This window comes from Parus major, chromosome 8 (assembly GCF_001522545.3).
Source record: "Parus major isolate Abel chromosome 8, Parus_major1.1, whole genome shotgun sequence".
Taxonomy (NCBI): domain Eukaryota; kingdom Metazoa; phylum Chordata; class Aves; order Passeriformes; family Paridae; genus Parus; species Parus major.
In genome coordinates, this window is record NC_031777.1 from 26,180,408 (window position 1) to 26,194,556 (window position 14,149).

Genomic DNA, 14,149 nt, shown 5'->3' on the forward strand with positions numbered 1-14,149 from the left:
TCTTTGTTCAATACCAGTTCCAGGACAAATTAACAGAATAAGAAATTATAAAGCTCCTTTCAAGATAAGAGAGCTTGGCTAGAACTTGACTGCCAAAAACTACATACAGTATACTTAGTAAATACTGAGTGGAACAGAAAATTGAAAAATAATAAAAATAAATTCAAACTAAGATTTTTAATTATAAATAGGAATGAAGTGTAAGTGCAAATGGAAATATGTAAGACAGGGATGTTTCCAATATGAAAACTGTCTGGGTTTGTTGTTTTTTAATGGTGTGATGGCTTGATTGGCAGATTCCTCAGCTAGACAAAGAACCTCAACCCATATCCCATTGAGTTCAGTGGAAACAGGACCAAAACCAGGCTGAAAAACATCTGTCCTTTATGTCATTTTTTGTATATTTTGGGTTACAAGACTATTCTGTAACAGTTCCATGTACAGCAGTACTGCCAGATAGAAAAATCGTGACTTTTGAGAATCATGTTTTAACTCAGATTAACATGAAGAAAAACAGCAAGTAAAACACCAGAGTAAGAAGCACAAACCAAAGCAGCCCCAAATTTTATCTGAAGTGCAGCACTGTAGCCACTTACAGGAACTGAGAGTTTCCATGAGATGAGGTTCTCCCATAAAACCAACCAGTTCATTCATAAAATCTCTCCCCCAAGCATTATAGTCACTGATATTGTGAGAAAGTCCAATTCAGTTCCAGGACCAGGAGATTATTTTTTTTAATGGAAAAAAAAGTTAACACGGATTTTCATCTCTTCCCATAATATTAAAAATGATGTGTAAAGCTCTGCTAATCAGGTCCCTGGATAGAGCCCAATCTCTGGCCACGTGTTTCTGTTCTGGGTCTTGCCCTACGGGAATTTCTGTCAGCACATGCTCAGGAAACAGTTACACCGTTCACTCTTTTGGACTTTTTTGTAAGACAGACTCTATCTGAAGTTTGGTGAACCTCTGCACTAATCACTGCCAGGTGCCTCTGGCTATGATTCTGGAATGCAAGGAATCTTTTCCTTCTCTCCCTCTTTATTCCTTTCTCCTTACCCCCCCTCCCCTCCCCGATATATAATAAATCCTTCACCACAGATCATCTTGCTGGGCATCACTGCATTTCTTACCTTTTCCTAGAAACAATGAGCACCCAAGTCCTGGGGCTGTGACTCCAAGGTACAACAAGGTACTCCAAGGTACAATACCCTGTCTCTGGTTTTCCCACCAGCATGGCCAGAGGCTCTGTCCCTGCTCTGCTGCAGCTGCAGCCTGTGACACACCCGTGTGTGACATCCTGAAAGTAGTGCCAAGGCAGTGGCTGCCTTATTCTGGCTTTTAGACAAATACAAAACACTAATTTTCACTCAAAATGCCACCCTGGATTAGCTGGACCCAGTTCTGCACCTTCACTCACTCACTCACAATCTGAGCCAAGTCCACAAGTGCAGGAGCTGCTCAGCTCTAAGGAGTAAGCGGGGCTTCATAAATATTATGGAGAGCTTTATTCACAGGAACTTTCATGTGACTGGTGAGACACAGGTCATTGAGTTGCTTCAGAGTATTCCTAGTGATACCAGTAACAGTGAGAAGAAAGCAATTTCATGTTCAGAATCATAAAGGAGCCCTTAGAGTCCTCTCCTGGTACACTCAGGGGTTTTCTGTGTGGGCCTGCTATTTGGGCCCAGAGGGGCTTCCTGAAATCCTGAAATCCTCCCTGTCTGCTCTAGCAAACACATGTGCAAGTCTGAGTGGGGCACAGAACATAACTCAGTGTTTGTCATGCATTTCATCATCTACACAAGCTCACAAAACACACAAACACACTTACTCTGTGTCAAATGAGTATCTCCAATTGTTCTGACCTGAGATGTGCAATTTCTGCAGAGCAGTTCCTCATAGGGATCATCATGGGAACTGTGCCACTCCAAAGGATGTTTGTATTTATAAGGGTTTGTTTAATAACCTCTGAAATGAAGCTGATGAATCGCTACAGTGGAAGTCACTACGCATGAAGGAGATTTGAAAAATTATTCTTGCTTACAGTCTAGCAAAAAAAGGTATTTTGGAGTGAAATAAAAGCCTTATTAATATGGTCAAAGAAATATCAAAACTTATTTAAATAAAGAGCAGTGCCTTAGGTTCAAGTGATTGCCAGGAAGTCAATTACAAAACATGTAATCAAACACAGAGTCTGTCTACTCCAGATTATCTGGCATGTGCTGCATGCTTGACTGATCTATCTTATTTCAGTCATTTAAGGTCATTATTCTCTGGCTAACAGACAGCAAGATGCTTCCAGGTGGGTTCTGTACAGGTACTGATGTCTGCTGTCTTCAGCTTTGCCAGGTAGAACACAACACACTACACAATAGTGGAAGATGTGAAAACAGCTTCATTATTTGTTACACCATTATAGACTCCTGTCTTTGGTGTATATGGTTTGCATCAAACTGCAGAGGTTTTGCTTAAAAAACAAACCAAAATTTGGGAAAAAAGAGAAAAAAACAGCTGTACAAATGTTAAGTGCAAATTTAACTACAGATAAATCCAGTAATGGCTAAAATCATTAATGTAATGCAGAGCTCTGGCTGAATCCATCTTAAATGCTTTCTGAGTTACTCTGACCATCTCCTTTAACCTCCCACCTTCTCCTGTAACTCTCTGATTTCTCACTCAGATTTCCTTACAGTGTCTCCTCTGGGCAGGCACCACGGCCCTTACTTTGAGAGGCTCTGGTAGAGGCTCTCAGGATCCTGAGAGTCAGTCCAGCCCTCTCAGAAACTCAAATGAAACATTTACCCACCTATTTCAGCTGATGGACAAACAGCATTTACCCCAGGATCCAGCACCAGGTTATCCTTAGGCATGTAACTGTTGAAGTAAGCCTATGCTAATGCTAATTTTGCTTTAAGAGGAGGAGGGGGGGAACCTGTATAAGCCTATCTGGACATGATTATGAATGAATTCTGATCACATTTTCTACAACGAGATAAATGACTTGGGATTTGAAAGCAGATGCTTTTAATTACTGATTTTCTTTGTTTTGTGGGGCTCAGTGCCGCACCTGTACATTGTTCTTTCTGGACAGATGTACTGATGCCCCTTTTGCGTGCTCAGATCCATAACACTGAGATAAATTATGAAGGGTTCTTGGCTTCCTCCATTGAAAATGTTTTCAGCTGTCAGAGATATCTGTTTCTTGTTACTGGTTTTAGTGCTTTTGAAGGGAAGACTAAACCACTGACTTGTGTATTCTGTTATAAATGAAGAGTATTCTCCACTGGAATCCACAGAGAATGAGGGATGGATCTCCTTGGTCTGTCAGAAAGTCTGTGCAGGTATTTAGTTCTCCAGAGCACTTCTAGAGAGTTAAAGTTTCTTTCCTACAAAGATCCTAATAGCGTGTCAGTTCCTAGTCCACTGAATTATATGAGCTCCCAAACTTAAATTAAAAGATTAATCAATAAACAAGATTAATAAGAATCAGACGTAAGTGGCTAAGACACCTAATTGTCTCCTAAAGTAATGAGAATTAGGAGCACAAATGTCTTTTCCTACCTGGCCTGGATCCTGGCAGCTCAAAGAGACAGCACAGGAAAGAATCTCCCCCATATAACTGACAAGATTTTACTCTGTGTGTTTAGTTTCAAGCTTAAAAATGCCAGGGATTTCATACCTGGTGTAGCCTGGCTGAGCAAAAGGGAGGCTCTGTGTACCTCATGTTACTTGATGTAAAAAGAAGTGAAGGACTAAGTTTTTAACAGAGAACTCTTTACACTGAAGTATTCCTGTGGTATTTGAAATAACAGGTGCTAAGAAGCAAGCAAACAAAAACTCTGATGTTTAAGCGCCCTGATTAAAATGTCTCTTTTCACTTGATAGTTCTTAAATCCCATTTCTTGTGATTTTCTGGGGGGGTCAGTGTCACTTCAGGGGGGTCTGGCCCCTGGTTTGAGCTGGCTGCAGTTGGCTGGGGAGAAGTCCAGGCAAAGGGAGTTGTGTGAGCCCTTCCCTCTCACCTTGCTTAGAGCTAATCCTTTATATTAAAGGCTCACCAGATTTGGTTCAGAGTCCTCATTAATCACCACCTCTGCACATCACAGATGCCTTAATCCCACTACTTCTTCATTTACTGGTGTGTTTACAGAGCAGAAATGACCTAAATTACCACAGGAATATTAAAAAATGGTTTCACTTTCCTTTCCCTTGGAGACACATCACCCTCCCAATCAAGCCATTATTTGTCAGTGCCCCAGCTCCTGCTGGGAACAGAAGCGCTGTTTGTCACAGCAGCACAAGTGACAGAGAGCCTCAGTCACACACACAGGGATCATGTTCAGGTCCTACAAAGTGACCTTGTTGGGCCATTGCACTAAATTGGTGCAAATCCCAAACTTGGTGCCACCACTCAAACTCACTTAACTTCAGTCAGATCAGTTTCATTAAAGCTGATAATTTATCACACTGAATATTCTAAATTGCAATTTACAGAGATAGTCTAAAAATGAAACTAAGTACATTTTTAGATGACTTAGATAATAACAGCTAAAAAAATAGTAGAAAGGAAGCCAAGTGCAACAGTCACCCAAGATTTAATACTAAAAGCTGTTTTTTCTGTCCACACTCTGCTACAAACCAAAATAGGCTATTTTTGCAATGGGCAAAATGAAACCCAGTTTGACATTATACATGGCAAATGCTACAAGAAATGCTAAAATAAACCTTTGCTACCTGAAATAAAAAATAAATATACATTTTTAACCTGGATCATGCCAAGCCCACTTTCTGCATGCTGAAGTATTTCTCAGCCAACCACTTTTAGCTAAATTAATATCAGTATAAGTAGATTTTTTAAGTGTAGCATACACTTCATTCCAGAATTTGAAAAAATGTGCTCCATATTGAATAAAGCCAGTATAAATACATTTGGTAATGAGGTCAGATTTTGTTAGAACATTTTCAAGTGAATTAGATAATTTTGTCAAACTATTTAAATGTCTCAGCAAACCATTTGGGAAAATTGACTGCTGCACTTGGTATTGACTTTGGCAAAAGACAGTGTAACATAGGGCTTTTTTGTTAAAAAAAAAGAAGAAAAAGCCTTTAAATCAAATTCTGAGTCTCATGTCAAACTTGAGTAGACTATTTGTACTCTGCCTCATGTAATTTTTGGCATCTTGCTCATTTGATGACTCAGTAATTAGATTTCTTGATAGTAATCACTTGGTTCCTGCCACATGCACGATGTGATCCAGCCTTGTCATGGTCCCGATCCACAGAGCGGGAATTCTCTGTGTCTGCTCACACCCGAATGCTGAGACAGCCAAGAAATGAGGCCAGAGCAGACCCTGTGTGTGCCAGAGCTGCAGCTCTGTGGGGAGGGGTTCCCTTCCCACTGCAAACCTCGTGTACATTCCAGGAGGGATGGCACTGCCCTGAGCTGCCCAAGGGGGAACAGCCCTGGAATCCTCCAAGCATGAGAGTGTTACGTGATTTTGCCCAGTTGAGTGGATGGGTGCTTTAAACAAAACTGTGCTAAATGAATCTCAAGGACTATTAATTAGTTCACACAAAGTTTCTGCACTTGCAATTAAGATGTCATGTACAGGCTGCATTTCAGCAGTCATGAATAATGTATAAATGAATAAAGAATTAAATACAGCAGAAGGATCTTGGACTGGGAATGACAATGCTGAATGAAGATTATTTTGAGTTTAGAAAATGGTATTTGAGATGCTGAAAAATTCCAAGTAACTATGTCATGCAACTGGATGCCCTGTTTTAAAATAACTATTCAGAAATACATTCCAGTCTCCATTCCCTGATGTTTGGCTCATGGTTATCTGTTATCTAACTCCCACATTTTGTCATAGGATATTTGGGCAAAGACTTTACTTAGGTACATGAGCAGTGAGATAAGAAATCAGCACTGCTGTCTCCAAGAAAGAATCTGCACTGCTCTAAAGCTGGAATTGGCAGAGACAATTCTGATGGAAACTTTGGTGTGTTTGCAGCAGCTGAGTGAGAGGCTCAGCCCACTGACCACGGTGCTCCTGCTGGAAGTGCTGTGCTCTGGAATGGAGACACCAGGAATGAGAATTCATCTGGGAGCTTCCAGACACTCAAACTGGAAACTTGTCTGTTGCCCTCACGATGGTCAGGCCTTTGCTTTCATTTCTTATTAGCAGCACCAGAACACAAAGTGCCTTAGAAACAAATCCACCTTCCTGACAGCCTGCTAAATCCTTCCCAGAGTATATCCTTACTTTATTTCATTCTTGGTTGGGATTTTTTGCCTCAACTCCCCTAGGAATCACCTCCAAGAGGAAACAGCTGAGCAGTACACTGAGAGCAGACAGAGGGAGGGATCCCACTCCAACAGGCTCAGGTCATTCTGCAGGGAAAGAACAGCTCATGGATGACCTTCACTTTGGAATGTCTGTCTCCATTCCTCTGATTTGCTCTACTGCCTTCTCTGCTACAGAAAACTTTGATTTATCTGGAGTAATTTCCAGTGCCTCCTGCTGGCCACGACTGTGCCATGGGAATGAGTGTGCCAGCAGGAAATACAAGATCGGGAATGGGGCAGGGCAGGGAAGGGCTGGCACAGGCATTTTATGGGACAAGGACAGGATAAGTCCATCCATCATCCTGGGAGGGGGACACTGCTGCCTGCTACCGGCTGAGGTCAGAAGAGAAAGCTGAAGGAGCAGAGGGTACAGAAGCTCAGATTGCTGCAGAATTCCTTCCCCAATTAGGAAAATAAGGACTAATTTGCTCCTAACTGAATTTCCTCAATTAGATCGTTCTCCAATCACCCCAAGTGTAAATTTCCTTATCGTACCTCTTCAATGCCACACACACTCTGCGTTCTGCCCTTTGCTTAAAATCTTTCTGGGCTTCCCTTGCCCCATATGAAAGAATGGAAAGGTCAATCACTGGATTAGGATGGGAAAACTCTACATTTAATTGTTGTATTTGCTAAAGGACACCAACATGTTCTTTAGGGAAGAAAATCCTTTAATCTCTCTGTATCTTAAATTCCCATCAGTAAAGCCAAATCAGAGTCTTTTCTCCATTCAAAGTGCTGGGAAGTAAAACTGTAAAAGTATGAAGCTGAATTTGCATGAGGCCAGGCACCAAAAAAATCTGAGTAAAAAGGTTAGAGCAGAGTTTTGTGGCTTGCAGAGATTCTTTACTGTTGAGAAGACGTTACAAGAGCCTTGAGCAAACGGTGCTTTAGAAGTATCACAGCCTGTAGCCACGGAATTGTATTGTGCTGTAGCAGTGCAATCCACACAATCAGTGGGATTCAACACTCTCCCCTGACTGGGATCTGGCTTGGTACAGCCTGCTGCTGAGGGGTGCATTGCACAGAACCTTATCAGAGAGCAAGGAAGTGAGAAAGCCCATGGCTCTGACACTGAGAGAGTCTTACTAGGGCAAACACAGCCTGATTCCTCAGTGAGTCACAGTTCGGGTTGTACCCTTTGAGAGGTTTCTCACATTAGCTGAGCGAAGTTCTCTGTGCTCATCCAAACCTGTGAAAAGTCATCCAGCAAGAATTAAAAAACAAAATTAAAATCTAAATGTAACTGCATGCTAGGAAGAAAAAAAATCCCATTGTGTTTTGCCAAAGACAAGGACAAGGCCCTGAACAACCTGATAATGATGTCCAAGTTTGCCCTGCATGGATGACATGACCTTCTGAGGTCCCTTGAAAACTAAATTATTCCATGATTCTAAAACAAACAAAATTGCTTTGTTTGGGCCAGTGTTTTCTTTTGAACAGCATCCATGCAAAGTAAAATAAACAATTCATCATCCATTATCATGCCAGACACGGGCCCAGCACGTTTCACATCACACACGTACCCGTCCCTGGCAGTCTCCAGCGGCGACTGGTGGTGATGTGGGCTGGCCAGGGCAGAGTCGAGGGGAAGGTGCCTTGAAGGAATGTCATGAGGAGGCGGCAGCACAGCTGGGGAGGGGCCATTGTGGTTGGTGCTGGATCCACTGTACATGCCTGGGAACACACAGCAGTTGGCAAAACAGAATAAGCAAGGAAGCATCAGTGAGACCTGTGGAGCCTCCAACTTCTTCCCTATCCCCCACCTGACCCCGAGCCCCTGTGTGTCAGTGAATACCCCTGGGCCTGAGCAGCACTCAGAGCTGTGCCATGGTACTTTGACATGTGAGTGTCTCCTCTCTGACCCTCCCAGGTGCTCCAGGAGTTCCTGGACTCTACAGAGCTGTAGAACCCTCCTGACAGCCATGAGGGCTTGGTGGGCCTCCCAGCCTGCCTTTCCCATAGCTGTGAGAGAGAACCTGCAGAGCTCAGGGGATGGAGCTCACAAAGCAAAACAGACCATGGTACCCCAGGGTTTTGCTGTTAATTTCAAACTCTCTGATTTGACTTCCCATTACTAAGCCACATCCCAAACCATTTACAAACATCACACATTGATACAAATGAAACCCCAAAAAATTAAACACAAAGAGGAACAAGGAGAATTTTTTTAATGAGATCATGAAAACAGGTTCACTAGTGCAGAATTACTGAAGGAGTGTGGATGTACCATTTTTGGGGACTCTTCTCTACCATGGCAACAAGGCACCAACAGCCAAGTGCCTATGTGTCTTCAAATACACCTGCTGTTGAGGAAGCTTTGTCTGGGGCTCTTGGATGAAGATGTTGGAATTAGATTTTTTTCTCCCTTCCTGAAAAGGGACCATGCACCAAGACAGGAACTGCCTGGGCTCAGGGCCCTCATGCCAACTTTTGGTGTGAAGGCTGCGCTGAGGGCAGGTCTCTGTGGTGACAGACAGCACAGGAGTGCAACCATGGAACGTGCAAATGCCACCTTATGGCAGGGGAAAAGGGCTCCTCTTTAAGTTTGCCCACAACACATCTGTCACAGCTCTGTCTCACCCTCCCAGGAGATGTGCACATGGATAAGATCCAGAACTGCCACTCACACAGTGACCTGAAGGCTGTGAGCAGCAAGTGAGGTCTCCCAGCCCCCACAGTGCCCAGCTCTAGAGCTCTGAGACCCCACACTCCCTCTGGGGCCTTTCTTTGCCATCTCTCCTCCTGTACCATTCATCTGTTCTTTCCCACTCAGTGTGTGCAGAGCTGCACATCCAGGACAGAGCCACATGCCAGCTGTGCTCTGCCCTGTCCCATGTCACTGGCAGGGCTCTGGACTGCACCCCTCCCAAAGCCTCCCAGTGACACAGAACAAGCAGAAGGCAACACGAAAATCCAGAGCTGTGGGGAATGTGTGACACCCTTGGGGTGGAGAAGCAACATCTGAATGTCAGCATCTGTTTCTGTGTGTGACTGAAGAGCAGAACCACTGAGGCAAGATTCCAGCCACCTTTGTCAGGGGCTTCAGATGAGTCAAAACCCCCTCATGAACAATGAGTCCTCAGCTGCTGACAGATCTAAAGCAACAAAACTGAACCACATCATCTCTGTCTCCAGCTAGACAGAACATTTGTCAACCAGCCAGTAAAAACAACTTGCTTTCTGCACTGCACACCAGACAGAAGGGGCTTTAAGAAGTCAGATGTTCCCAGGTGATGCAAGGATTTATTTGTCAAAGCCTCTCTGGTAACAGTAAGTCAGTAGCAAGGATGCTACATTGTGGAAATGCTTTTCCACTGGTGGCTTCAGTCCATTTCTAATACAACAGTTTCCACTTCCCTCAGATCCTCACTGTTAATACATTAGTTGTCAGGCTTGAAAGATGAGCCAAATTTGACCTCAACTGTTCAGTGTCATTTTGCACCTCAGCTCTATTTCCCACACCACTAGTTCAGGTATATTGAAAGCACAGCCTGGAGGGAACTGCAGAACCCAAACCAAGCTGTCCATGCTCTAAGGCTCCCACACTGCTGGCCCCAACTTGTGCAAAATGCTCAAAAGCCCTCAAAAAAGGTCTTCTTAGCAGTGTGGTGGCCAGGAAACATACTTTATGTTTTATCTTTCAATCCCACCCCTGAACAGTTCATGGATGCTTCGGATGTCTCTCTCCTGGCCTTTTCCTTGAGGTGATGAAAATGACAGAGTGGCCGAGTACCTACAATCACCATAACGCTCTAGAGGAAAGAAAATATTTAAAATACTACCCCACAACCATTTAAAATAAATATTTTAAAAAACACCCCACAACTCAGGGGCAGCAGCCAAGTTCCACATAATCCCTGCACTCAAACCCATCACATCAGAAACACGAAAGAAACCAGAATCTCTGTCACCCCCAGTTTCTGCCACCCCCAACCCCTCTGCAGAGGAGTTTACCCATCTGTGGAACTGCTGGGGTGGGCACTGTGCCCACTGCTGGGCTTGGAAGAGTTTCTAGCTGGGGACATCCTCTCCCAGATCTCATCTCCCAGATCCCAGATTTGACTCAGGGAAAAGGTCCCTGCTTGGACCTGTGACCCGAGGCTTGCAGGGTTTGTCATCAGTGAGTTCTCCTCTCCCTCCATCTCTGTGCAGCACCACTCACGAGTCTGGCACGTGGTGTCCCCACATCCCCCAAACCATCCACACCACTCCCTGTGCTGCCTCACCCCAGCTCCCTCCCATGGACAAAAACGTCAAGGGGGGAAGAGCAGTTGCTAATCCAGTCTCAGTATAATTTTCAGTACTTCCAAAATTTCCTTCCTTTTACAGTTTTTTTCCCATTTTTTTCAGCACTGAGCACTAATATTCTGTGTACCTGAAGTCCCACAGAAGCCCCTGGAGCTGCTGTGAATGACTCCTGTAAGTGCAGCCCACGCCAGGCCTGTGCACCTTGGGCCTCTTCACACATTGACCATCTCGGCTTGTAAACAGAAGTCATCAATCAGTACTTTAAATGGCTTGGCCTTTAACCTTAACATCTGTGGCCAAAAGAGTGCTCTGAGCATCTGTGACCAGCAGCCTTTTCCCCCTCAGCTTTATGCTGAGAGCAGGCAAACAATAATAAAACCCAGAGAAAATGCCTGAGTGGGACCAGAGTGATACAAACTCTCGTCCACTGGCAGAGTTAAATGTGTGCAGCCATGAAGCATCTTAGTTATGAGGAGGGAAAAAGGAGGAAGATCTCAGCAAACAATGGGTTCCTCTGACTGCAGAAACATTCCTCTGCTCACTGTCTTACCTGCTTTGAAGTCAGACACAAGGGATGGGGCCTTTTTTAATATTTTGTTTTTTTCTATGATGGGCTTTCATCCCTGACATATTTAAAATGTGCTTTACTTGGAAAAAGACAAAACTGAAATTCTCCAGGAATCCAAGTGATCCCTAAAGCCCAGAGCTCTGCACATTAATAATGTGGTTTCTTTGAAAAAAACAACACAAAAACCAAACTCCAAAACCCAAACCATGAATGTTTTCATATTTCATATTTCAAGTGGAATATGAGGACATCATGCATTGTATTTATCCATGTATAGCCTATATATACAGTATTATAGCTGATTTCTCAAAAAATGTTACCTCAGCCTTTGGAAGAGCAAAGTGCATTCACTGCAGACTATAGGTGGCAGCAGGAATGTCCTTATGCTTTAATTCTGTAAGGATCAGCACTTTGGTTTATATGCCCTAAATAATGACAGAGGAACAGTTTTGCCTGTGGATTGTACTGCTCATAAGATGAAGCAACTTCTGTTTCACTGCAAAACAGTCTTTCAAATCTTGATTTATTTTTCCCTGGCACTTGTTCATGCTGTGCATTGATGGGGTCTCATATGGAGTGACCTGATGGAAGTATCAGGGAAGATTTACAGTTTTTCTACAACATCCTGGTGATGGATTGATATAATCAGCACAGAAATCATATCAGACAAAGCCAGAGTTACAGACAGATAAAACCCTTCATTTCACAAGAGATTCTCTGAAATGACACTGAGAGGTTAGGGATGGTCTGTTTATCTGTGAGCTAATAACTCTTTTCCTGTTTTATTGTTGTCACTTGAAATCTGAGACTGTTTCTGAGGTTCTGAAGTGCAGCCTGCTCTGAGGAAAATGCCACTGCTCTTTCCTGCCCTGCCTGGAAGGGGAGGCCAAGCCATGCTCCAGCTACATGGGGCTGTCAAGGGGACAGCACAGGCCACGTCCTGCCCTCACAGACCTTATTCAGTGCAGGTGGCACAGGCAGAGACTGGAAATAAACCCCAAATCCCTCCCGCTTTCTCCAGTTTTCAAGGAGCCACATGTAAGCCCAGAGTGCAGATTCCCAGTGAAAGCACATCACAATGATGGGGTATTTCCCTTTCTACTCCGTTCTGTTCACCAGTTACATTCCAACATTTTAATGCAACTTGAACTAGGAAAGAGGATAGGAGATGTCAGGAAAAATGATTTTTTGTTTTGAAGATTTGGAGCAACCAAAACAAGTAGGAGATTCTTGCAGAAGGCAGGTTACAATTACACTGCTGGCCTTTGGGAGTGCCTCTCTCTGCTGCCTGAACACAGAACCTCAAAAAGCACATCCCTGATTCAGGATCCTCTGCTGGGGTTCAAAAACTGTGACTCTAGATCTTATTTCCCACGGAAGGGAATGGAAGCCTCTTTTTCTCTTCCTATAAAATGTATACAAAAGTCTAAGGTCCCTAAAAAGGGCCAACTCTTGTTCAAACCACAAGAACAAAAGCAAATATAGAAAGAAAGAGGAAATACTAGAAAATATTATTAGAAGGAGGTTTGACATTTCAAATTCAAGTTTTCTCCCCATTCATGTATCACCTTATTTTTTGTTATGATCCAAAGTGCATCATAACACTCAGCCTCATCAGCTTTCCTGCAGTTCCTGAAGGAAGCCCTGGTGCTGGGAGTGTGTGCCAGAGCATCTGCCTGGACTTAGCACAGCTCCTGCACCTGCACTCTGCCCAAGCCAAGGCTCACTTTGAAAGGAGAACAAATGGATGGAGACAGATTCTCAGCAGGGCTGCTGCCCTCTTCACATGAAATTAACAGGTGCTATTTATCTGAGTTATTCTGAAAAACCAAAAAAAGCAAGACCTAAGTGAACAACTCACAGAGTTATTTCATCTTATTTGTTGGTCTGGAGTTTTTATCACCTTCCACAGTGACAAAGCTTTTCTGGTTTAAATCCTCTGTTACATGACATATTTAGCACCACACTTACTAGAAGTATTCTTACCTGTAATTAAATCATGAGGACCTACAGATCTGCCACACTTCCCATCCAGGATGTGCTGTGAAGACGTGTGGAGCTGTTGGATAGCTAAGCATTCACTGAGTACGTCTTGCTCAATATCAGTACAAGACTTTAGCTACAAGAGGAGGATAAAAGAAACATTGTGTTACATAGTAAAACCAATTTATTTATAATTAACTTCATATATCTTCTTAAAGATTATATATGGAAGGAAGAAATGCTATTCTTAGGATGTGTGTAGTACTTGGTACTTTTAATTAGCAGTAACTTTGGTTTTCTGAAGTGCACAAGTTAAGTGTGCTAATCTTACATCAACAACCAGTTTGCTTCAGAAAATAACGTACCCTGTGTTCCTTCAAACCCTCCTGAATAATTGAACAGCACATTTTCAGGCTTTCTGTAGTTTCTTGAATTCTGTGGCAAAAGGTTTGCATCACCCTCTAACTGTGACACTTGGAAAGACATTTGATAGGGAAAGAAAAGGGTTTGTGCTTATCAGATTAGAACTGGCAGAGCGAGGCGCTGTCGGTGATGTGGAAGAGGTACCACCCACGTGTCAGCTGTGCTCCATGGAAATTAAAGCTCTGGCAAAAGGGTCTGAAGCAAACTCTTGAAAACCACAATGTCGATCATATTAAAAACAGCAGGAGAGGAGAATTAAGAAAGAAAAGCATTTCTAATTCTCTTTCAAACATGCTGATGCTGCCAAGCTTTTGTCATAACAGAGTGCTCACATTACACAAACAGCCATCATATTCTACAGCCATTAATAGTTATTGTCCTTATGGGTACAGCCTCACATACCCATCTCCCCTGGGCTTGGGTATTCTAAATAAAGGGCCCAAGAAAACCCCCTCAGAATTCTGCTCTACAACCATTTGTGGGTTCAAGATAAACATCTGACATTTGGATCACAAAGTGCATCTGCAGCCAATTAAACTACTACTAAATTAACAGCTAACTTTCTCCTGTTT

General features: G+C 43.2%; 1 protein-coding gene across 4 annotated transcripts in view; it reads right to left on the minus strand.

Moving 5' to 3' along the window:
- The window catches only part of GLIS1 (GLIS family zinc finger 1), a 179,989-nt gene that overhangs the window by 14,167 nt on the left and 151,673 nt on the right, over positions 1 to 14,149 (minus strand). For 3 of the 4 annotated variants that reach the window (XM_015636699.1, XM_015636700.3, XM_015636698.3), the window contains exons 7-8: positions 13,158 to 13,290; positions 7,879 to 8,029 (exon numbers count right to left, since the gene is read on the minus strand). In XM_015636699.1, coding sequence (XP_015492185.1) covers positions 7,879 to 8,029; positions 13,158 to 13,290 — 284 coding nt within the window. Of the gene's footprint in view, positions 1 to 6,374; positions 7,545 to 7,878; positions 8,030 to 13,157; positions 13,291 to 14,149 lie in introns of those variants that run through there. The other variant, XM_015636701.3, reaches the window with a different exon arrangement.